Genomic DNA, 24,937 nt, shown 5'->3' with positions numbered 1-24,937 from the left:
TTTGAAATTGTCACCTAGCGCTGATAGGGAGACTTCCTCCAGCTCTCTAGTTGATATACGCTCCAGGGCCAGCTCGCAATCAGCACTGCGTCAATGCACCGCCCCCTTAGTGAGGCAGATTTGACAGCTGCCTCCCCTGGTCCTTTTTTCTCAGCAGTATCACTGGCCACACCATGGCCTCACCCCGCCAGACAGTTTCTACCATTAGAGGAGACTCAGCTCATCACTGACTCACCTCTTATCTCTCTTTGCATTTTGACCATAAAAATGATTAGAATAATACAGTACAAAGTTATAACCGTCTACTTTGTATTATTCTAATCATATTTATTGTAAAAGCCTTGGAGAATGACAGATGAGGCTCTGCATCCCCTTACCGCATGTCACTGGTCTGATGGCTCTGTGGGATGTCTCAATTGGCATGTGGGTGGCCTTTTGGGTAGATGTGAGGGGCATGTGGCCATTAAGAACATTTTTCTTCTCCCTAGTCCAACTTATTTGATGATTTTTGTGAATATTTTAATATGCAGGGGAGCACTGACAGGACAAGAAGGAAACGGGGAGATCAGGGTAGTGGTATCAAGACTCTACAAATGCCTTTGATAGCAAGCCAGACATAGCTGTTATAATTGTAAACTTTATATCAGGACAAAGGGTTGTATTAACTGGTGAATATGGTGTTATAAATGAAAAATATGAAAGTATTAGTATTAGAGCGGGGCAGGGGTTAAAGTGAGCAGGAACGGGGCGGAACTGCGTTCCATCAGTTCCACTTGGAGATGGAACGCAGTTCCGACTCACCTAACCTGATGTGTGGCCAGCGCTTCAAGGAGATGCCGGGCACCCGCTGAGATTGTGTTACCAGCGGGCGCCCGGCTCTCTCTCCACAGCGGCAGCTGGAGGCAGCAGCTCAGTACTGAGCTCCGGCTTCCGGCACTGTCACTGTGCGCTATGGAAAAGACGTCATGACTGGGAGCGGGCGCCCAGAGGACTGCAGCGTCCGGTCACGGGAGCGGTGCTTGGTAAGTATTGTGATTTTTGTTTGTTTTTTTGTCCTTTCTGTAGCGGTGCATCTACTGGGGGCAGATTACTGGGGAACATTACTATTGAGGGGCATCTACAGGGGGGGCAATTTACTGGGGGGCATTACTCATGGGGGGCATCTACTGGGGGCAATTTACTGGGGGGCATTACTACTGAGGGGCATCTACTGGGGGGCATTACTACTGAAGGGCATCTACTGGGGGAAATTTACTGGGGGCATTACTACTGGGGGGCATCTACTGGGGGCAAACTACTGGGGGACATTACTACTGTGGGCAAAACTACAGGGGCTAAACTATAAGGGGAAAACTACAGGGGGGCATTACTACTGGTGGCTAAACTACAAGGGGCAAACTACTGGGGCTAAACTACTGGGGGCATTACCACTGAGAGGCTAAACTAAAGGGGGGGGGGTAAACTACTGGGGTCATAACTGCAGGGGCATTACCACTGGGGGCATAACTACTGGGGCTAAACTTCAGGGGGCTAGACGACTGGGGCCATTACTACAGGCAACATTACTACTGGGGGCAATACTACACAGGGTCATTACCATTAAGGGCCTTACTACTGCGGGCACTAATAATGAGGGCATTGTAAAGGGGGCACTTCATAAGGGGCATCACTCCTGTGGACATAAGGGGCACTACTATTGCGGGCATTGCATAAGGGGCACCACTACTATGAGCTCTATATAAGGGGCACTACCAGTACAGTGGACATTGCATAAGGAGCACTATTACTGTGGGCATTGTATAAGGGCCGCTACTGCTGTGGGCATTATGTGTATTATGGGGTGCTACCACTGTGGACATTATTACTATTGTGTGACCACACCCCTTTCTTATTGAGGCCATGCCCCTTTTTGCTGCGCGCACGCAATATCTTTATTACATGGGCGCCGTGGGGAGGGGGGCAGAGCCGGATTAAGGGGGGGGCCCGGGGGATACGTACCCCGGGCCCCCCTTTCCAAAAGGGCCCCCTGCTACACCGCAGATCGGATTTCTCTTCCGATCCGATCTGCGGTGCTATGCTCCGCTCCCCGGCTCCCTTAGAACAGATTGACATGCGGACGAGCGTCCGCATGTCAATCTGCGGTCTCCTCTCCCTCCCTGCTGTGTTGGAGGGACACGGAGCGCATCGCGCGTCTCTCCTGTGTCCCTCCCTGGCTCTCCCCCAGCCGGTCTAAGGAAGTGCCGTTCGTGAGCTCTGATTGGCTCACGAACCGGCACTTCCTGTATTAGACCAGCGGGGGAGAGCCAGGGAGGGACACAGGAGAGACGCGCGATGCGGTCCGTGTCCCTCCAACACATGGGGGGGGGGGGAGCAGGCACTTGGGGCATATACCTGGCACTGTGGGGGGCAGATCTGGCACTGGGGGCATATACCTGGCACTGTGGGGGGCAGATCTGGCACTGGGGGCATATACCTGGCACTGTGGGGGGGGAGATCTGGCACTGGGGGCATATACCTGGCACTGTGGGGGGCAGATCTGGCACTGGGGGGCATATACCTGGCACTGTGGGGGGGAAGATCTGGCACTGGGGGCATATACCTGGCACTGTGGGGGGCAGATCTGGCACTTGGGGCATATACCTGGCACTGTGGGGGGCAGATCTGGCACTGGGGACATATACCTGGCACTGTGGGGGGCAGATCTGGCACTGGGGGCATATACCTGGCACTGTTGGGGGGAAGATCTGGCACTGGGGGCATATACCTGGCACTGTGGGGGGCAGATCTGGCACTGGGGGGCATATACCTGGCACTGTGGGGGAATATCTGGCACTAGGGGCATATACCTGGCACTGTAGGGGAATATCTGGCACTGGGGGCATATGTGGCACTGGGAGCATGGCCCTAGCAACAAGCACTACCCCCTAGCAACGAGCATGACACCCAGTGCATGAAACCCCTGGCAACGAGCATGACACCCTGAGCATGAAAACCTCTGGCACCGTGCACGGAACCAAGAGCATGAAACCCCTGGCAACGAGCAGGTAATTTAAAAGTAATTAGAAGCCTTACTGTAGAACTTAATGTGTAATGGGCATTACGGTGTGTGGCATAATGTATCACGGACATTGCGGTGTGTGTCATAATGTATCAGGCATTACGGTGTGTTGTATACTATATCACGGGCATTGTGGTATGTGGTATAATGTCTCAGGATCATTGTGGTGTGTGTCATACTGTGTCACAGACATTGTATGTGCTATAATGTATCAGGGGCATTGCAGTGTGTAGCATAATGTATAACGGGCATTGCGATTCCTGTCATAATGTGTCACAGGCATTACGGTGTGTGGCATAATGTGTCTGGGGCATTACAGTGTGTGCATATTGTGTCATGTGCATTATTGTGTGTGGAATAATGTCTAAGGGCCATTGCAGTATGTGGAATAATGTATACTGGGCATTACTATAAGGAGGAAAAATGACAAATAATGTAAGGGGCATGAATCAGGATTATTTTTCTTTCCTGTGGTGGCCAACGTATGGGCGTGCAGGTTGCAAAACTGGGGTATAAGGTAGTCTTTTCCTGCAATGCCACGCCCTCCACGCAAAGCCACGCCCATTTTGACAAAGCCACACACCCTTTTTGCCGGCGCGTGCCTGCGGCGTGCACATTTTTCTACCTTTGCCAGTGCCAATTACGGGGGGTATGGGGGGGGGGGGGTGGCGCCGAAGGATTTTTTGGCTTGGGGGAGAAAAATTTCTAGGTACGCCACTGGGCTCAGCTGTCCAATAATGTATCAATGAATCAGCCTGCGTGCCCAGCCAATGACTGAGCGGCAGGCTGCTTCATTCATACTTTATTGGACAGCTGAGCCGTCGCTCAGCTCAGCTGTCCTGTCTGTGCGCCCGCTGCTGTAGTGAGGACGGGATCCGGGGAGCACAGCACCGCAGATCGGATCGGAAGAGAGATCCGATCTGCGGTGTGGCAGGGGGTGTGCTGCTTGGGGAGGCAAATATATATATATATATATATATATATATATGTGTGTGTATATATATATATATATATATATATATGTACAAGGATAGATATGCCCGGCACTTCACTCACTGTTATTAGCAACTTGCTGCGGTGCCCTCCCAATACGAGATGCTTGATCCCAGATATGCAGACATAGAGACACGGGCGGCACTCGAGCAGACTTCACAGCTGTGTTAAATCACGTCAATTTATTGCCAACATGTTTCGGGGACAGTGCCCCGTCCTCTGGCCCTGAGGACGGGGCACTGTCCCCGAAACATGTTGGCAATAAATTGACGTGATTTAACACAGCTGTGAAGTCTGCTCGAGTGCCGCCCGTGTCTCTATGTCTATATATATATATGTATATGTGTGTGTGTGTATATATATATATATATATATATTTTTTTTTTTTTTTCTGCCTTCTCTATTAGGGGCCCCACTCTCTTAAGTGCCCCGGGCCCCCCATGGTCTTAATCCGGCTCTGGAGGGGGGGTGAGTTCCACCACCTCTCTAGTACCACTTTAAGCCCTGGAGAGGGGATGCGGATATGTGACCAGTGGTCGAGAGACCGACGGTCACCTTACCAACACCGGGATTCCGAACAGTTAACAGCCCGCCGGTCAGCATGTCGACACCCATAAAGTGGGAATAGAACCTGTAGAGATTCTGGAGAATTAAAATTCTCCAGAATCAAAGGTAAAAAAGGACCGATTTGGGTCAGTGGGCGGGATGTACTAACCTCTCACTGTTAACTGTCTTCTTTCACGACCACCTGTCTCCTCCCCATCCCGGCGCTGCTATTTGGTTCTCCCCCTCACCGCCGCGGCCACTCAGGAGCCGGTGAATACCAAGGCTCAGTGCGGCATCCGCAAAGCTGAGTCCTGAGTGGCTGGGGCGGTGAGGGGGAGAACCAAATAGCAGAGCTGGGACAGGGAGGAGACAGATGGCCGCGAAGAAAGCCAGTTAACGCTGCGGGAGAGGTTAGTACATCCCGCCCAATATGTCCAAGATGTACAATTTTGAAAGATATATCTCTGCATCCCTAAAGGTTAAAAACATCAATAAAATGATAAACCATTATGAGGTGTGAGTTTTCTCCAGCAACAGCAGGTTCCACTGCTGTTGCTGGAGGAAATCCACACCTTATCTGTCCTTTTTAACCTTTGATTCTGGAGAATTTGAATCATCTATTGGATTAAGTATCCTACTAATTCTAACCACTTTGAATACCACTCTAACACCCCATATTGAATGTGAATGGTGATTAGAATTATAAAATAAGTTCACATCTGATGTGAAAACTATATACCTGTATATTGGCCCTCATTCCGAGTTGTTCGCTCACTGCTAATTTTAGCAGAATTGCTAATAGGCTAAAATCCGGCAGTTCTGTGCATGCTCTGCTGACTGACAGGAAGTGGGTGTTTCTGAGCGGAAACTGGCTGTTTTCAGGGAGTGTGCTAAATAACGCAGGCGTGCCAGGTAAAAACGCAGGAGTGGCTGGTCGGACGCTGGGCGTGTTTGTGACGTCAAACCAGGAACTAAACGGACTGAGGTGATCGCAATCTAGGAGTAGGTCTGGAGCTACTCAGAAACTGCAAGGAAATTGCTTTCGTTAGCAATTCTGCTAATAATAGCAGAATTGCTAATCTTTCGTTAGCAATTGCTAATCTTTCGTTAGAAATTCTGCTATGCTAAGAAAGACTCCCAGAGGGCGGCGGCTTTGTGTTTGCATTTCTGCTAAAAGTAGCTAGCCAGCGAACTCGGAATGAGGGCCCTTGTTGCTTTCATCTACCCCTGAGGAAGTCCGTTTGGATGAAACGCGTAGGGTTGGGTACACAGTATAAATAAAATCAGGAGATGCTCATTCACCTGAATAAGACTCTCATAATTTTGGATGCTATTTATGTAAATGTGATATTATTGTCATCTGTTGTATCGCTGCTACCTTTATGTATTAAATGTTTTTAATATCTTATTAACCATATGAAGAATAAATGAAAAATATTCTTTTATCTTTGATTGTTTGACTGGCTAGGGTATTCAATTATCCGCAAATTTGCGGCAATTTTTCACCCGAAAATTTTTCGCTGCAATCGGGCGAAAATTGCCGCGAAAACGCTCCGTTTTTTGACCTATTCCAAACGGGTTTCACGTGAAAATTCTTGCAGTGGAAAGTGCAGGTGAAAATGGGGAAATCAGCCTGTACCCCAAAAAATGCTAAACTAACATAGGAAAACAGAAGAGAAGTGTGTTAGAGATCACATTAGAGAGTTTTTGGGGACTTAAATTGTGTGAAATGGCTGTTATATGCATTTTTTTTAAATTGCGAAAAAATGATAGAAAGCAAGTTTTTTTGAGCAAAATAAATGCTCTCATTAAATTTTGGGTCCATGAAAATGGGTATAAGTATATATTTGGGTCATTTTAGGGTACTTAAAAAAAAAGTGGAAACAGACCGATTACTCCCATCTGCAAGCCTAAAAACATCTGTCCCACTCATAAAGCACCGCAATATACCTGTCCCATACCTTGAACCCCAATTTCCATCACTTTGTACTTTGTACTTTTTCACCCCAAAAATGACATGTCATTATTGGCCAATTTAAAAATAATTAAAAACTTCAACGTGCCTAATTAGTCATTAAGGGGGGTGTCCCAGGAGTTCTGGACCATGGGGGTCATTCCGAGTTGTTCGCTCGGTAAAACTCTTCGCATCGCAGCGACTTTCCGCTTATTGCGCATGCGCAATGTCCGCAATGCGACTGCGCCAAGTAAATTTGCTATGCACTTAGGAATTTACTCACGGCTTTTTCATCGTTCTGGCGATCGTAATGTGATTGACAGGAAATGGGTGTTACTGGGCGGAAACAGGCCGTTTTATGGGCGTGTGGGAAAAAACGCTACCGTTTCCGGAAAAAACGCAGGAGTGGCCGGAGAAACGGAGGAGTGTCTGGGCGAACGCTGGGTGTGTTTGTGACGTCAAACCAGGAACGACAAGCACTGAAATGATCGCAGATGCCGAGTAAGTCTGGAGCTACTCAGAAACTGCTACGAGGTGTGTAATCGCAATATTGCGAATACATCGTTCGCAATTTTAAGATGCTAAGATTCACTCCCAGTAGGCGACGGCTTAGCATGAGCAAATCTGCTAAAATCCGCTTGCGAGCTAACAACTCGGAATGACCCCCCATATCCAAACATTTTTACCTTAAAATAGTGACTTTTTCCAACTTTTCACCTGCTTCAGAGTAGGTGAAGTGAAATTAGTGAAAAAATGATCACCGATAAATTTTCCCGGAAAATTGAATAGGCTGTAATTGCGTTTTGCGGGAAAAGTCCGGTTTTTCGCGTGAAAAGTCCGTTATCGCTGCTAATTGAATATACCACTGGATGTTAAACTGGATGGACACTAATTTAGAAGAGAACTGGTTAAACCCATTTCCGCTAGCGCCCCCTCTAAACACTATTCCTGTCCATCCAACTCTTGATTCTTGCTAACAAGGAGCCATTATAGGAGGTGCTGCTCATTCACCAGTGGCGCAAGATAAGGGCATTCTTGTTTATATATATATATATATATATATATATACATATACATACACACACATACATACATATGTATATATATATATATATATATATATATATATATATTGTGACAAGAACACTGGGATAGTGTTTGAGGGCAGGTATATTTGTCCCAGGTTCTTGTCTTACATGTTTTAGAAAATGTTAACTTCTAGGAAAAATGCTTTTTGTTTTGTCTGAACCTTTTCAGTTTGCTGTAAAAGCTGGGTAAAGGCTCTGAGAGAGAGATAAGGCGAGTTCTAGACATTGGGCCCAGTTCGGGTCTTTGGCCTCACAGAGGGCTAATCAGGGTTTCAGCTGTGTAAGAGTGTTATAGTGCTTCTAACCTGATTAGTATGGGCAGACTGCCTGGGAAGGCTGCAGGATCTGTGTGTGAGAGACACGCTTTCTGATGCAAGTAAGCTATACAGTATGTACTGAAGAACTCTGTGTTTTGTTTAGTGACAGTTAGGAATATCTTATGTTTAGTTAGTGCCGGACAGGCAAGGTATTTTTATTTTGGGGTTTGTTTTATTTTCTGTTTCAATAAAACTGGCCGGGGTCAGTTGTACCAGAAACTGGACTTGTGTTGTTCCTCAGCTGCTGCGTGCGGCCATATTCCCCAGGAAAAGGCGCCTTGCACCCCTACAGTGTTACAACTTGGTGGAGAATGCGAGCACACCGTTCTGCGCATAAGTGAAAGCAGCAGCTTTGTGAGGCCTGCAGAAAACGGTGGTTTATGCAGATACAGCCCAGTGTGAAGTTACTGAGACTCACCCCTGAGGGTTTGATATATGTCCTGGGTGAAAGCTGCTACAAAGCCGCCTGAAAAATCTGTCGACATGGAGGATCTGCTTAAAGCCTTGCTGCAAGCTACAGCGGCTCAGCAGGAGGCCAACCGACAGCAGCAGGTGGCAATGGAGGAAAATAGGAGACAACAGCAGGTGGCAATGGAGGAAAATTGGAGACTACAGCAGGAGGCCAACAGACAGCAGCAGGTGGCAATGGAGGAAAATATAAGACAGCAGCAGGTGGCAATGGAGGAAAATAAGAGACAACAGCAGGCAGTTGTTGATGAACTTTACAGGCAACAGCGTCAGGATAGAGAGGCCTTAGCAGAAGTGGTGCAGAGACTTGCAGCTCGGGTTGGAGATGTGGCCGTCAGTGCTCCAACCAGCTCTAGTTCTATACGGGCCAGTCACTTCCTGCAGAAAATGACAGAGGCTGATGATGTGGAGGCCTATCTGACCACGTTTGAAAGGACTGCCGAGCGTGAGAACTGGCCGAAAGCACAGTGGGCCAGTCTGCTGGCACCTTTCCTGTCAGGTGAGCCCCAAAAAGCTTACTTTGATTTAAGCCCTGCTGAGGCTCGGGACTATGATAAACTAAAGACTGAGATCCTGACCCGCCTGGGAGTCACGCTGTCAGTACGAGCACAACGGGTGCACCGTTGGCTGTACGCCATGGAGAAGCCTCCGCGCTCCCAGATGCACGACCTTATTCAGCTAACAAAAAAATGGCTACAGCCAGAGACATTAACTGGTCCCCAGATGGTGGAAAGAGTCGTCATGGACCGCTACTTGAGATCTTTGCCCATGGTCCTGCGCAAGTGGGTGAGCCATGGAAACCCGGGTACTGCTGACCAATTAGTGGACATGGTAGAGAGGTATTTGGCAGCAGAGGAACTACTGATGACCACCCAGCAACCCATAGATCCTCGACAGCGCCCTTCAGTAAAGACTGGTAAGACTGTTCCGTGGGAAAACGTTGCTGGGCGGTTAAGAGAACGCAAGGCTGGAGAGACTGTAAACACTGGCCCTGGAGACAGGCCAATGGGGCTAGAACGGTCTATGCTGCCCAAACGGGTTGATAATCGTGTGGTTAAATGTTTTAGGTGTGGTATGCCAGGTCATGTTATTGCCAATTGCCCAGTCACGCAAGAACCCATGCAATGTGATGCTGCCTTTGAATGTCGCAGAATGTCTTTCTTTGCTAGGTTAGCCTGTACTGTGGTACCTGAGCTGGAAAAACAAATGTGTGATGTGTTCTTAGAGGGTAACCGGGTAGAGGCCTTGCTAGATTCAGGAAGTTTAGTTACCCTCGTGAAAGCTGGGTTAGTGAACCCCTTAAAGGTCCAGCAAATACCTATTGGGGTAACTTGCATACATGGGGATACCCAACATTATGCCACTGCTGAGGTGAATATAGAAACTTGTTGTGGGTCAGCAATGGTTAAAGTGGGACTGGTCCCTACCTTGGTGCATGAGGCCATAATAGGGAGGGATTTTCCTCATTTTTGGAAACTGTGGGAATCACGGTTATCAACAGATGTGAGAAGTAAAAAGCCAGTTGATAATACCGGTGATTTTATGGATGTACGTGGGTCTTCGGAACTTTCTGGCCCTTTGCCTTTTGCTAGTTTGGCTGGGGAAGTGACAGATGGGGAGTCCAGTGAGGACCCTCTTGCCGGGAACAGAGACATAGTAGTTAGAACTGAAAGCGTGCCTGACCTGGAGGTAAAGAAGGATCTGTTTGCGTCTGAACAGTTAAAGGATCCTACCTTAATAAAGGCTAGAGAGAATGTTAAGGTTGTTAATGGGGAACCTGTGGTACCAGGTGACAGGGTTACGTATCCCCACATGGCCATCTGTAATGAGCTCTTGTACCACATTGTCAAAAGGGGTGAGGATGTGGTGGAACAGCTGGTAGTTCCCCAGCCTTATCGGAGAACGGTACTAGATTTAGCTCATAGTCACGTTACTGCAGGACATTTAGGGGCAGAAAAAACCACTGAAAGAGTTTTACAAAGGTTCTTTTGGCCAGGGGTTTATAAAGAAGTGTCTGAATATTGTTCTTCCTGTCCTGAATGCCAGTATCATGCCCCTAGACCCCATTTCAGGAGCCCACTAGTTCCCATGCCTATTATAGAGGTCCCGTTTGACAGAATAGCCATGGATCTCATGGGGCCCTTGTTAAAGTCTGCTCGGGGCCATCAGTATATCCTGGTAATTATGGACTATGCCACTCGATATCCTGAGGCTGTCCCTTTACGCACTATCACAACCAAGGCGATAGCTAGGGAGCTGGTGCAGGTATTTAGTAGAGTGGGAATACCAAAAGAAATTTTGACTGACCAAGGTACTCCATTTATGTCAAGGATCATGAAAGAGTTGTGCAAGTTATTTAAGGTCACTCACCTCAGGACGTCCATCTACCATCCCCAAACTGACGGGTTGGTGGAAAGGTTTAATAAAACATTAAAAAGTATGTTAAAAAAGGTTGTTGAGAGAGATGGGAAAAACTGGGATTGTTTGTTGCCCTACTTGTTAATGGCCATCAGAGAAGTTCCTCAGTCCTCTATGGGGTTTTCTCCATTTGATTTGTTGTATGGTAGACACCCCAGAGGGCTGTTGGATATTGCCAAAGAGACGTGGGAAGGACAGCCCACTCCTTATAGAAGCGTTATTGAGCATGTAACACAAATGCAGGATAGGATTGCAGCCGTGGTACCTGTTGTCAGAGAGCACATGGAACAGGCCCAAAGTGCTCAACAGAGGGTCTATAACCGGAGTGCCAAGATACGGGAATTTGCTCCTGGCGATAGAGTTCTTGTTTTGGTACCCACTGTGGAAAGCAAATTCCTAGCTAAATGGCAGGGTCCATTTGAGATTAGGGAAAAAGTGAATGAGGTTAATTACAAAGTATACCAGCCGGGAAAGAGAAAACCCGAACAGATCTACCATGTTAACTTAATCAAACCCTGGAAAGATAGGTTGTCTCTGTCAGCGGAGCCTTGCCCTTCGGTGTCTTCACCCCGGTTGCTTCCCGCAGTGAAGGTGTCAGAGACATTATCAGCTGATCAGAACAATCAGGTTAAAGAATTTCTCATCCAAAATAGGGAGGTATTTTCAGAGCTGCCTGGCCGAACGACCATAATAAAACATGACATTGTCACAGAACCAGGGGTCAGGGTTCATTTAAAGCTATATAGGATTCCTGAAGCTCAGCGAGAAGCTATTTCTAAGGAAGTTAAAACCATGTTAGAACTGGGAGTCATAGAGGAGTCTAACAGTGAGTGGTCCAGTCCCATAGTGCTCATCCCGAAGCCCGACGGTAGCATACGCTTCTGTAATGACTTCCGTAAGTTAAATGAGGTGTCCAAGTTTGACGCATACCCCATGCCCCGTGTGGATGAGCTTGTAGAAAGTCTGGGAACAGCCAGGTTTCTCACCGCATTGGACCTGACCAAAGGTTACTGGCAAATACCTTTATCTGATAGCGCCAAAGAAAAAACAGCCTTTTCGGTTCCGGAGGGGCTGTACCAGTATAAGATGTTACCCTTTGGGTTGCATGGGGCTCCAGCAACCTTTCAACGGGCGATGGATAAAATTTTGAGGCCCCATAGAAAATATGCAGCTGCCTATTTGGATGATGTGGTAATTCACAGTACAGACTGGGGGTCCCATTTGGTTAAAGTACAAGCAGTACTGGACTCAATCAGAGAGGCAGGGTTAACTGCTAACCCAAAGAAGTGCTGCCTCGCAATGGAGGAGGTCAAATACTTGGGCTTCACCATAGGCAGAGGTCTGATTAGGCCCCAATTGAATAAAGTTGATGCTATTCAAAACTGGCCTCGTCCAGTGAATAAAAAACAGGTAAGGGCTTTTTTGGGAATTACTGGGTACTATAGACGGTTTATTCCTAATTTTGCGACCACAGCGGTGCCGTTGTCAGACCTTACCAAAGGGAAGCAGTCAAATGTGGTGAAATGGAACCCTGATGCAGAAAAGGCGTTCCAAGCGTTAAAAGTGGCTTTGTGTTCACAACCGGTGTTGATAACACCAGATTTTTCAAAAGAATTTGTGGTACAGACAGATGCCTCAGAGGTAGGGATAGGTGCTGTGCTGTCCCAAACCAGAGATGGGGACGAACACCCTATCATTTATTTGAGTAGGAAACTCAATGAGCATGAAAAAAGGTATGCCATTGTGGAAAAGGAGGCTTTGGCCATTAAGTGGGCACTAGATACCTTGAGATATTACCTCTTGGGAAGACAATTCAGACTAGTGACAGACCATGCCCCTTTAAAATGGATGTATGTAAATAGAGGCAAGAATGCTCGTGTAACTAGATGGTTTCTAGCGTTGCAGGACTTTAAGTTTACTGTCGAACATAGACCGGGAACACAATTGGCCAACGCAGATGCATTGTCTCGCATCTTCTGTTTGGGGGCTACAAGTGTTCCGGCCCCTAGGTCGAAACAGGGGAGGGGGATATGTGACAAGAACACTGGGATAGTGTTTGAGGGCAGGTATATTTGTCCCAGGTTCTTGTCTTACATGTTTTAGAAAATGTTAACTTCTAGGAAAAATGCTTTTTGTTTTGTCTGAACCTTTTCAGTTTGCTGTAAAAGCTGGGTAAAGGCTCTGAGAGAGAGATAAGGCGAGTTCTAGACATTGGGCCCAGTTCGGGTCTTTGGCCTCACAGAGGGCTAATCAGGGTTTCAGCTGTGTAAGAGTGTTATAGTGCTTCTAACCTGATTAGTATGGGCAGACTGCCTGGGAAGGCTGCAGGATCTGTGTGTGAGAGACACGCTTTCTGATGCAAGTAAGCTATACAGTATGTACTGAAGAACTCTGTGTTTTGTTTAGTGACAGTTAGGAATATCTTATGTTTAGTTAGTGCCGGACAGGCAAGGTATTTTTATTTTGGGGTTTGTTTTATTTTCTGTTTCAATAAAACTGGCCGGGGTCAGTTGTACCAGAAACTGGACTTGTGTTGTTCCTCAGCTGCTGCGTGCGGCCATATTCCCCAGGAAAAGGCGCCTTGCACCCCTACAGTGTTACAATATATACACATACATACATACACACACACACACACACACACACACGACACTTAGAAAAATGTAATTGTTGCGAAAACAAGTGTTTTATTAATTAAATAAAATTTGTAAATTAAAAGTTAAATGTTTGGCAAAATAGAAGTGTTAAGTGGAAGTAAACAAGAATCCAACATGTTCTCTCAAAGCTAAGAGCTTCATACCTACAGTACACTGTTTAATAACTATTATTATGCTTGCAAGTGCAGATTATTTGCTAAATGCAAATATATTGAAGAAACAATATACAGAACAGGAATTTTTATTCATTTTTTAAATGTGTACTATGCCATCCGTGCTGCTGTTGGAACGATTTCCTTGTACCTCAGCATCAGACAAAGTAAGGGGTACTGTTATTTTCTGGGTAATTATTTTCAAAGCAAATGAGTTAACAGATGACCAAGAGGCAAATCTACTTAGCAATGTAGGAGCTACAATGGTCTGATCAGAAATCTGCTGAGCCCAGAGAAAGCAGGAGATTAAGGGACAGATGTAAAAAGCTTTTTAAAGAATAATTTCAATGCAAAACCCAGTAAAAATAGTAGGTTAGAAAAGATTTACATTTAACTTCAGATGAAGGAAAGCTGATGACACTGGAAGGGAATATGTAGCAGAACTAAGGAGCCTCTCTCTAAACACTGCAAATAATCAAACAGCCCAATCAGTACTTGCTGTTGTAGCACTTCACCTTATGTATCAGATTCCCCTTTGTATCACAAGCTTGGGGGCAAGACCCTCTTACCTCCTGGTTGTCTGCTAATACCCAGTCTGGGTTTATTTCTGTATTCACAATTGTAAAGGACAACAGAACATGCTAGCACATAAACAGCAACTGTAAAAGCTACCCAGGTTTTGGACTGGGTATAAAATGTGTAGCAGTCTGCTACACATTGCTTACACTAGAAAGTGTTACTGGAAAATAAAAGGGTTGCATATGGAACACATAGATTGGTGGAGGAAAGGCTCCAATAGTATGGCAAATACAGGTTCTAAAGGGATGTGGTCAAGTGACCGACGCTCGGGATCCCAGTGGTCACCATGCTGGAATTCCGAGCGGTCACAATACCGCACAACGGAATGCCGACACACATGGTCTATTCCCACTCGTGGAGTCCACGAAACCCATGGAGTGGTATTAAAAACTGTGGCAAGTGCAGCGACCCTGCAAGCGACTCTGTTGCTCTCTCCTCCCCCCCGCCGGCATTTTGCTGCCAGGATCCTGCAGTCGCTATGCTGACTGCCGGGATCTCGGGAGCCAGCAAAGCATTACTAACTCGTTCTAAAGACTAAGTCACCTTAAGATATATACACATCTAAAGCAAAAATGTGAGGATTAAATTCAGCAAAGTAGGGATGGCCATCATACCAAAGATGGTTGATGGTTTTTCCATCAATGGCGGAGAGCGGAGATTGTCAAGTTTTTTCTCTCTCCCAGATGTAGGAAAGACAGAGCCAAGCACTGCCCCTATTACCACTCACTCCTCTGATTTGCCCACTGCCCAGCATATCATGACCAGTGAAGCCCTCCACTGATTTGCCTGCTGTCCAGAGTATATCCATCAATTGGTGAAACCTTTGATGATTTTCCCATCTAGGATTTCATGCAATTGATGTTAAGATCGAGACCATCAACAGTTAAGCTTTCAATGGCCATCTGTGCAGAAAAGCCATGTACTTCAATGTCTGAGGAGACAAGAGGTTAAAAATCTGCCTAAGATATATAATTCAGAGCTATGGAATATCCAATGCTAATCACAATGAGTCAATGATGATACTCTGGGAGAGAAACACATTATAAACACTGTCCAAAATAATTAAAAATGTTGCTATGCAACTTATATTACAAGAGAAGTGAACTTAATGTGTGATTTCTGTTTACCAAAGAAATGTATGTTTGCATTTTACTTAAAATTTACTGTTTAGTGACCGCTCGGACTTATGACCAGCTCTCTGACCAGCTGGTACATCATTTTTATCCTTTTCGCTGATTGTATTTTGATGTTCTGTAATACTGTAAGCCTTATGCAAAGTAAAACAAACTTATCAAGTTGGAGTTTCCTTTAGCAGGGCCGAAACTAGGATTTCTGTCACCCGGGGCAAGGTAGTCATTTGACACCCCCCCCCCCAAAAAAAAAAAAATTATTTTACAATAAATGAATAAAAATAATAAAATAAAAAATAAATAAATAAATAAATGAATAAAAATATTATATATATATATATATATATATATATATATATATATATATCTCTTTCAGAACTTTTTAACCTGAAAAACTGCCTTTTCTAACATAAATTTCATATCCAGGAAAAAGTGTCCCCATTTTACACATTGCGGCAGGAAAAAGTGTCCCCATTTTACACATTGCGGCAGGCACGTGTCCCCATTTTACACAGTAAGCTGGCAAGTGTCCCCATTTTACACAGTACGCTGGCAAGTGTCCCCATTTTACACATTGCGGCAGGCACAGGTCCCCATTTTACACAGTACGCAGGCACAGGTCCCCATTTTACACAGTACGCTGGCAAGTGTCCCCATTTTACACAGTACGCTGGCACAGGTCCCCATTTTACACAGTACGCCGGCACAGGTCCCCATTTTACACAGTACGCTGGCACAGGTCCCCATTTTACACATTACGCTGGCACAGGTCCCCATTTTACACAGTACGCAGGCACAGGTCCCCATTTTACACAGTACGCTGGCACAGGTCCCCATTTTACACAGTACGCTGGCACAGGTCCCCATTTTACACAGTACGCAGGCACAGGTCCCCATTTTACACAGTACGCAGGCACAGGTCCCCATTTTACACAGTACGCTGGCACAGGTCCCCATTTTACACAGTACGCTGGCACAGGTCCCCATTTTACACAGTACGCTGGCACAGGTCCCCATTTTACACAGTACGCTGGCACAGGTCCCCATTTTACACAGTACGCTGGCACAGGTCCCCATTTTACACAGTACGCAGGCACAGGTCCCCATTTTACACAGTACGCTGGCACAGGTCCCCATTTTACACATTACGCTGGCACAGGTCCCCATTTTACACAGTACGCAGGCACAGGTCCCCATTTTACACAGTACGCTGGCACAGGTCCCCATTTTACACAGTACGCTGGCACAGGTCCCCATTTTACACAGTACGCTGGCACAGGTCCCCATTTTACACAGTATGCTGGCACAGGTCCCCATTTTACACAGTACGCTGGCACAGGTCCCCATTTTACACAGTACGCTGGCACAGGTCCCCATTTTACACAGTACGCTGGCACAGGTCCCCATTTTACACAGTACGCTGGCACAGGTCCCCATTTTAAACATTACGGCAGGTGGTGGGGAGAGAGAGAGAGAGAGAGGAAGGGAGAGGGGCTGACTTACATTTGAAGCGGTTCTCGCCGCTCTTCAGCCGCCTCTCCCTCCTCGTCTGCGCGGCTCCGGGCTCCCCCTTCAGTTCTCCCTCCTCCGGCGGGGTTTCGTTGAATGACGCGTTTGCGCCGTGACGTCACGACGCAATCGCGTCATTCCGCGAAACCCCGCCCCCCGAGCTGGGCACTCGGGAGAAGGGGGTTTAAAAGTGCCGCGGCAGTGTTTGGGGGTCTCGGCGCCCCCTCCAATCCGGCGCCCAGGTCACCTGCCCCCCTAGCCCCCCCCTAGTTTCGGCCCTGCCTTTAGACATTTATTTATCTAGAATAAAACCGATTACCTGTATTAAGTATGAGGCTCCTCGCTTAGCAATCTAGTCTTAGGAACGGAACCTGGTCATTAAGTGAAGAGCATCTGTACACAGTTTTTAATATGGCAAAATGTTATAATGTGAATATCAATTATATCAACCCAGTAGAAGAAACTGTTATGATATAGCCCTGGATGGAGGTTCTCCTTTGTGGGAGTGGCTGGAGCTGGTTTGGCTGTGCTTTCCTTCTGTTGATGCATTGACTGTGGTATGCAATAAATGTTTTCAGTTCCAGCATAACTCCTTGGCCTATAAATTACTACTGTTAGTAAATTGTGAACTGGGCCGGATTAAGCCTTGGGGTACCCGGGGCACTTAAGACAGGGGGGCTCTGGTGGCAGGAGGGGTGTATATTAGATTGTTCATACCTCCCAATGTGACCCATTCCAGGAGGGACAAAATGCTCTCAACCTGGACTTCCCTCTTAATATATGATTGGTGTCACCTGTGTTGAACGATTTAATTGATAAGAAAGGTGTTTCAACACAGGTGATTGCAATCATAAATTAAGATGAAAGTCCAGGTAGAGAGCATTTGTCCCTCCTGGAATAGGTCATTTCTCCGGCAGGGTCCACAGGTTATCCACAGGATAACATTAGGATATGATGAAGCGACAGCGGATTTGCACCAATCGGTTAAAGCTTTTCGGCCTCCCAGCATGCAACGGGCCCGTCCATGTATCCCTACCTCCTGGCTCAGGCAAATCAGTTTTTTGTTTGGTGCGGCAGGGGCCGGACCATGGTCAGAGGACTGCTGGTTTTCAGCAGCCCTAGACTTTCTTATTTTATTTTTATAGTCTTACTATTTTTTCTTGAGTGATCTTTCTAAAAAGCGTCTTACACGTACCTTAGAAAGAGTCGCTCCAACAACTCTCCGCCGGGTTGCAACATGTGCTTACCCACAAGTACAGTGCTGTTTCGGCGGGCGTCTGTGTCGGATATACTAGCAGGTCCAGCAGACGTTACCAGGTTGTGGCTGGAACACGAGGAGAAGGTAAGGCATCGGTTCTGCTTAGAAGGGGAATACGGACACAGCCGCACTGTTTTGGGAGGAGACTACCAAACAGTCACTGACACGCTACGACCTCGGGTGCACCAGCGCTAGGCCTTAGGGATCATAGACTCCAGGAATAGTATGAGGCCACGATCCCTAGGGTTGATGTCAGCAGTGGGGAGTCAGACGCTTAAAATTCACATAGAAAAATAAAATCTATAATTTATCATATCACATGCAAAAAATAGCAGCAGCCTCTGTACTACTTACACATTGGGACAGGACTCAAGAGGACTGTGTCTCTCGCTCTAGACCCTCAATAGATAACAGGTTACACAGGACCCAGACACCCAGGCGGAAAGGAGGAGAAGCCGGGATCCCTGTGTCACTTACAACTCTCTCCACCCTCCTAACTCACCTGTCAGAAAGCTCCATATGTAGCTCATGAAACCTGATACTCCTGTGTCTCTGCCTGCACTGCATACTGTCCTGCTCACATACTGGCTGCTTGGTTCTGCTGCTGCATAAGAGAGAAAGCTAGTGATGTCAGTGTGCTCTGGTCGGGGGCCCCCCTGACAAAGGAGGGCCTGGGGTACAGTATGCCCCCGCGGCTCCCCATTAATCTGGTTGTGAATGTGTACAGATAGTCCTGTTCAATCTATGCATTTCATTTTAGGTTGTGATCACATGGTCTCAGGTTACTGAAAACAACAGTTAAAAAGTGTGTACTACATAGGGAAGGTAGAAAGATTCATCTGGTCACAGTTCAAAATGTGATTAAGTGAACAGATACAGTATGCATGTAATAGTAATATAGCCATGGAAGGTGCTACATTTGTGACTGGGAGCGTATGGAGTAGTACCTGGTGTCTGTACTCTCCCGCTCCTTACATCCTGGTTCACATCCTGCACAGACGTCCCCGGCTATTTCCAGTGCAGATTGTGCTGGCGGAAAATCTCTGGGTGCAGGTGCAGCTTCCCTGATCAGTCTGCGTGGCCGGGAACCGGAACTCTGGTGTCCGAAGTGCAGGCAGCAGGGCAGCACAGGAGACCTTGGGCATGACTTCCTGATTCAGCAGGCCTGTGATGCAGTGGTGCAGAGCGGCTGTGAGTGGCAGGGGAGGATGTGTGGTGGATCCCTGATACCCGGAGCCTAGGGCTGCCTTTCAGGACACTTCAGCATACGGCAGGTGGGGTAGGCATATTCTGCAGGAGGATAAAGGGCTCTATAAGGGGCTCTGGCAGCCATCTTTGTTACCCCCTCCCTGCTAATATCTCCACACCAGGAGTGTTACTGTATCACTTGCAATATAACCATGCTGTTGCACACTGGTGCTGCACCTTTATTGAGCCCTATCACACCAGGGCTTTAACAAGCCACATATACAGTTCCCACGCTACTTAGCTACTTTATTTGATTTGTCTTATTTGATGTATTGCTCCGGATCCATTATCATGGTGAGGACGCCTCATGCTGCTGCAGCTGCAAAAATATGCCAGGGCACCAGTACCCCCGCCCTCCCAGGCGGCAACTGGAGGGGCAGAGTGCCCCCTGTTTCTCCCCTTGCTGAAGGGTCCTCTTCAGATGTAACAGATACTGCACTTCAGAAAGTTCTTGATGTAGTGGTGGCTAGTGAGGAGCGCTTGTCGGTTAAAATAGGCAAGGTTCAATCTGACCTCTCTATTATACACCATGACCTGCAATAAGTGAGAGAGCCAATGGGAGAAGTAGAAACTTGCACTTCCACATTGGAGGACAAAATGTCTACACTATGGTGGTCATTCCGAGTTGATCGCTCGTTATTTTTTTTTTTCGCAACAGAGCGATTAGTCGCTAATGCGCATGCGCAATGTCCGCAGTGCGACTGCGCCAAGTAAATTTGCTATGTAGTTAGGAATTTTACTCACGGCATTACGAGGTTTTTTCTTCGTTTTGGTGATCGCAATGTAATTGACAGGAAGTGGGTGTTTCTGGGCGGAAACTGGCCGTTTTATGGGAGTGTGTGAAAAAACGCTACCGTTTCTGGGAAAAACGCGGGAGTGTCTGAAGAAACGGGGGAGTGTCTGGGCGAACGCTGGGTGTGTTTGTGACGTCAAACCAGGAACGAAACTGACTGAACTGATCGCAGATGCCGAGTAAGTGTGGAGCTACTCAGAAACTGCTAAGAAGTGTCTATTCGCAATTCTGCTAATCTTTCGTTTGTAATTTTGATAAGCTAAGATTCACTCCCAGTAGGCGGCGGCTTAGCGTGTGCAAAGCTGCTAAAAGCAGCTTGCAAGCGAACAACTCGGAATGAGGACCTATGTGTCCGCATGGACAAGATGGACTCTCAAATGGCTGAAACCCACAGAAAACTGATGGATCTCGAAGGGCGACTCAGAAGAAACAATGTGCGTCTGGTTGGGCTGCCTGAAACAGTGGAGTGGAACCTCCCAGAAAAATTTCTGAATCATTGCATATAGAAAATGATGGCCTGGAATCCTTTTCTAAGCATTTCGCAGTGGAGAGAGCATGTAGACTTCCTCTGCGCGCTCCATCTGGTGCAACTCCGCGCATGTTTATAGCGAAACTGCTGCACTATGCTGATAGAGATGCTATCCTGTGACTAGCATGGAGCAAGGATCTCCTGAGCTACAATGGTACAAAGATCTCCGTATTTCCTGATTTCGCAGTCTACGTGCAAAAAGAGATTCCTACCGGTCAAACGACGACTGCGGATTACAATATGCAATGCTGTTCCCTTCAAAACTGAGAGTTATTCATGATGGTACCACTAAATTCTTCATGACTCCTAGGGAAGCGATGGTGTGGCTGAACCGCAACTTCCTGGCTACCCGTGCCCTGAATCTTGACTGATATTCTGTCTACCTATGTGCTGGGTCCTTACGTAACTATAATGCATTGCTCCCATATATGTTTTAGCAATTGAGGTATTTGTTAATGTCTTTACATAGACGGAGGGTGGGGCTGGTTGTTGTTATATTCTCTAATTTAATATTTGTACTCTCCTATAGTATAGTTAGCAATGCATTTGCGTTGTCATCTAACTGTTCTTAGTTATGGTTTTCTTCTGCTAGCTACAGTTTCAGTAAGATTCGTAACATTCCGGTGATTATCTTCTGGAGGGGGTGAGCACCTCCCGAGCCATGGTGGTTATTATATACTTTGCCTTCATTTTCTTCTCGGTCACGGCAGTGGTAACATGCTGCTTGAATGTTACTGGTTGCTAGATACGGGTTCAGACCGGTTGTTACATTTTTTAAATGTCAATGTTGGGGTCTGACATGCAGGGTGGGTCTGAGATTTTGGGGGGTGGATCATTGTTACTATTAAATGCTGTTTTTTTTTTTCTGTGTATTATGCCATGGTGCTAGGTCCCAGTTTTTTTATTGGAGAGAAAATTTGCGGTTACAGGGTGTGTTCTGGACAATTTCACATGCTCAAATGAAGGTATGATGGCATCAGGAAAGTATAAAATATTGTCATGGAATGTCCGGGGGCTAAACGACAAGGTTAAACGCTCTACGGTTATGCGTCAGATTAGACAATATGAGGCAGACATTATATGTATTCAAGAGACGCACCTATTGGGAGGACGGTTGCTGCCACTTAAAAAGTTATGGATAGGGTGGGCATACCACTACACTTATACGTCTTCATCCAGAGGTGTGTGACTCTTAATACGTAAAACTGTCCCCTTTGTTTTAGAACAAGTTCAGACGGATCCTAGAGGTAGATATATCTTTATGAGTTGTCGATTGAATTCTTTGTTGGTTCTTATTTTGGCCATTTATATCCCTCCCCCCTCACATATGAAGTCATAAAGAAGGCTGCAGAATGTATGGCCCTATTCCCCGGGAGCTCTACGATAATGCTGGGGGACTTTAACAACATTTTATATCCCGTCCTGGAGAGAAAATCCAAGGTTGCTCATGGCATGGTACCAGAGGGGGCGGAGGTGACTTTGCAGCAATGATTCAAGAAATGGTATTGGTTGACCCGTGGAGGTAGAGGAATTCAATGCCGTTACAGTTTTCCTGTTTTTCAGCCACACACATGTCATTTTCTAGGATAGATTTAGCCCTGGTCTCCAGAGATCTTTTGCCCAGAATCCAGTCTATAGCCTATGAAACTCGGGACATTTCAGATCATTCCCCCCTTGTGCTAGCAAAGGACTTTGGGGGACAATGTGGCTTTACTTATTGGAAGCACAATAAGTTCTGGCTTACATGTATGGGCACGGGGTCTGAGTTGGAGGTAGCTTGGCAGGAATATTTTGCTCTGAATAAAGATACTACTTATCCAGGGGTGTTATGGGATGCTTTTAAGGCCTTTCTCAGGGGAACATTAATTAAAAGAGTAGCCAACCTCGAAACTTTTTATAAAGACAAAGGAGTTGGATTTGGAAGCCTCCTGACGATCACTTGAGATAGCTTACCTGACTGATGGCACTGATGAGTTTAAAGCTGCTTGATTAGAGGCTCAAAGGGCGTGAAGGAGCTGTTTATCTGACAAGGCACACTGCAAGTTACTATTTGAGGATCATTCTAGACATGCTAATGGGGACAGGCCAGGTAGTTACCTGTGAAACAACTTAGAGCAAACCACCAAGTAGGCGCACAGTACCAATGATGTTGATAAAAAACAATTTATTGACATAAAAACAATAACAGACTCATTAAAAGACCACAACAATACACAGAGCATATAATTGAGGTATTATAAGCCTCTAATACACACATAAAATGTGTTAATATGTGAAAGGGACGCTGAAATACGGGAGAGCCCGTCTCTGTAGGATAAGGTTAATCTCTCACATTAATTCCATATCAAACAGTTCAAATGGAAATTAAATCCTGCAAAATGATGTAATAAGCGTCTATGACCATAGAGGTGTCCAGATTTAAATACTGTTTCCTTGGAGCAAAGTGTGAATAATAAACCAACCGATTGCTGTTACTCACTGAGACGTAGTGATCTCCTACTGCACGGGATAAGTAGTTGAGAAGCCGCTTGTTATCACCCTGTGCATGGGTGAGACATCCGTCAGCGGTATATTCAGGTGGAAACCATTCCCTTCAGTGCGGCACCGAGTGAGTGTGTCAAACCACCGTGCAGATCCCCCAGCTTACAGAGCAACGCCCGGCCGGGCAAGGTGTAGCAGTGTTCCAAATGCAGGGGAAATTTGAGTGGGATGATTAGATCGCAGGTTGAATCATTCACCAGCAGCTTGTAACAGACGGCTGATAGCAATAGATGTTGCGCTCCATGGGACACTTAATGGTCAATTGTGGCCCTTTCTTCTGTACCCTCAACGCGTTTCTCCGCACCTCAGGCGGCTTCTTCAAGAGGCAGAGTGTTCTTCTCTGAGCACTATTTTGATTCTTTTATACCTTGTCCCATTAAAATCATTGGGAACAGGTGAGTATGGAGGCTCAACAGGTGCTTTGGAATCATAGCCTTCATACACAGATAACGTGTCACAGAGTTTTTAATTAAACATGGTCAGTTTAAAAAGCATTTTAAATTAAATCATAAGGCTGTCAGTTTATCATAGATAAGAACAACATATATAAAAAACATTTCTGTTCTGCACGGTGGTTTGACACACTCACTCGGTGCCGCACTGAAGGGAATGGTTTCCACCTGAATATACCGCTGACGGATGTCTCACCCATGCACAGGGTGATAACAAGCGGCTTCTCAACTACTTATCCCGTGCAGTAAGAGATCACTACGTCTCAGTGAGTAACAGCAATCGGTTGGTTTATTATGCACACTTTGCTCCAAGGAAACAGTATTTAAATCTGGACACCTCTATGGTCATAGACGCTTATTACATCATTTTGCAGGATTTCATTTCCATTTGAACTGTTTGATATGGAATTAATGTGAGAGATTAACCCTATCCTACAGAGACGGGCTCTCCCGTATTTCAGCGTCCCTTTCACATATTAACACATCTTATGTGTGTATTAGAGGCTTATAATACCTCAGTTATATGCTCTGTGTATTGTTGTGATCTTTTAATGAGTCTGTTATTGTTTTTATGTCAATAAATTGTTTTTTATCAACATCATTGGTACTGTGCGCCTACTTGGTGGTTTGCTCTAAGTTGTTTTACTTTTAGGAGGCTGGCTACCTCCTTACCAAGTGGCTGCCATTATCAGTGTTATATTTGCACGACCCTGCTCAGCGCCTACAAACCTTTTTTTCTGTTTGTATTTCCAATTGCCATAGGTTTGGGCAGCAGTGCAGTGGTGTGTTTCAAATATGAATGTTGGTTGTTATGCGGATAGAATACATCGTAGACATGAAATATTAAAGAAATACACACTGGAGAATGTAAATAAGAAAAGAGATGATCCTGTTTATGATGGGTTCTTTCAGGATTCCAGCAGACTCGAGGAACTATTGAAAGCAGAATGTAGACATTGGTGGGATAAGACTTCCCTTACTAAATATATTGAAAATAACAAAATTCCTCGTGGTCTGTGGATCTTTAAGAGCCTCTCATTTCAGGACAATCCAGAACTTAAACACAGTGGGAGAATGTTTTGGATAAATGTTCTATGGCACTAATGCAATTATTGATTGATTATAGAGAATCTAAGCTTATTGAAATTGAAAAAGAAATTAAGACTCTACAAGAACAATTAGGAAAATATAAGGAAGAGCCATATTATGAAGAGAGAGAAATAATAGTAAATAGGAGAATAGAAGAA

The 24,937-nt window shown here is 46.0% G+C and overlaps 1 protein-coding gene across 3 annotated transcripts in view; it reads right to left on the bottom strand.

The window, feature by feature from the left end:
- Positions 1-24,937, bottom strand: part of LOC134910997 (putative nuclease HARBI1) — a 125,482-nt gene that overhangs the window by 21,961 nt on the left and 78,584 nt on the right. The window contains exon 1 of one of the 3 annotated variants that reach the window (XM_063919390.1): positions 18,630-18,661. The exons of the other annotated variants lie outside the window; for them this stretch is intronic. Within the exon in view, the coding sequence (XP_063775460.1) occupies positions 18,630-18,646 (17 nt within the window). The 5' untranslated portion in view covers positions 18,647-18,661. Of the gene's footprint in view, positions 1-18,629; positions 18,662-24,937 lie in introns of those variants that run through there. 3 annotated transcript variants of the gene reach the window in all.

This window comes from Pseudophryne corroboree, chromosome 1 (genome assembly GCF_028390025.1).
Source record: "Pseudophryne corroboree isolate aPseCor3 chromosome 1, aPseCor3.hap2, whole genome shotgun sequence".
Taxonomy (NCBI): domain Eukaryota; kingdom Metazoa; phylum Chordata; class Amphibia; order Anura; family Myobatrachidae; genus Pseudophryne; species Pseudophryne corroboree.
Note: the sequence above shows the minus strand (reverse complement) of the source record. Positions and strands in the feature narration are given on the sequence as shown.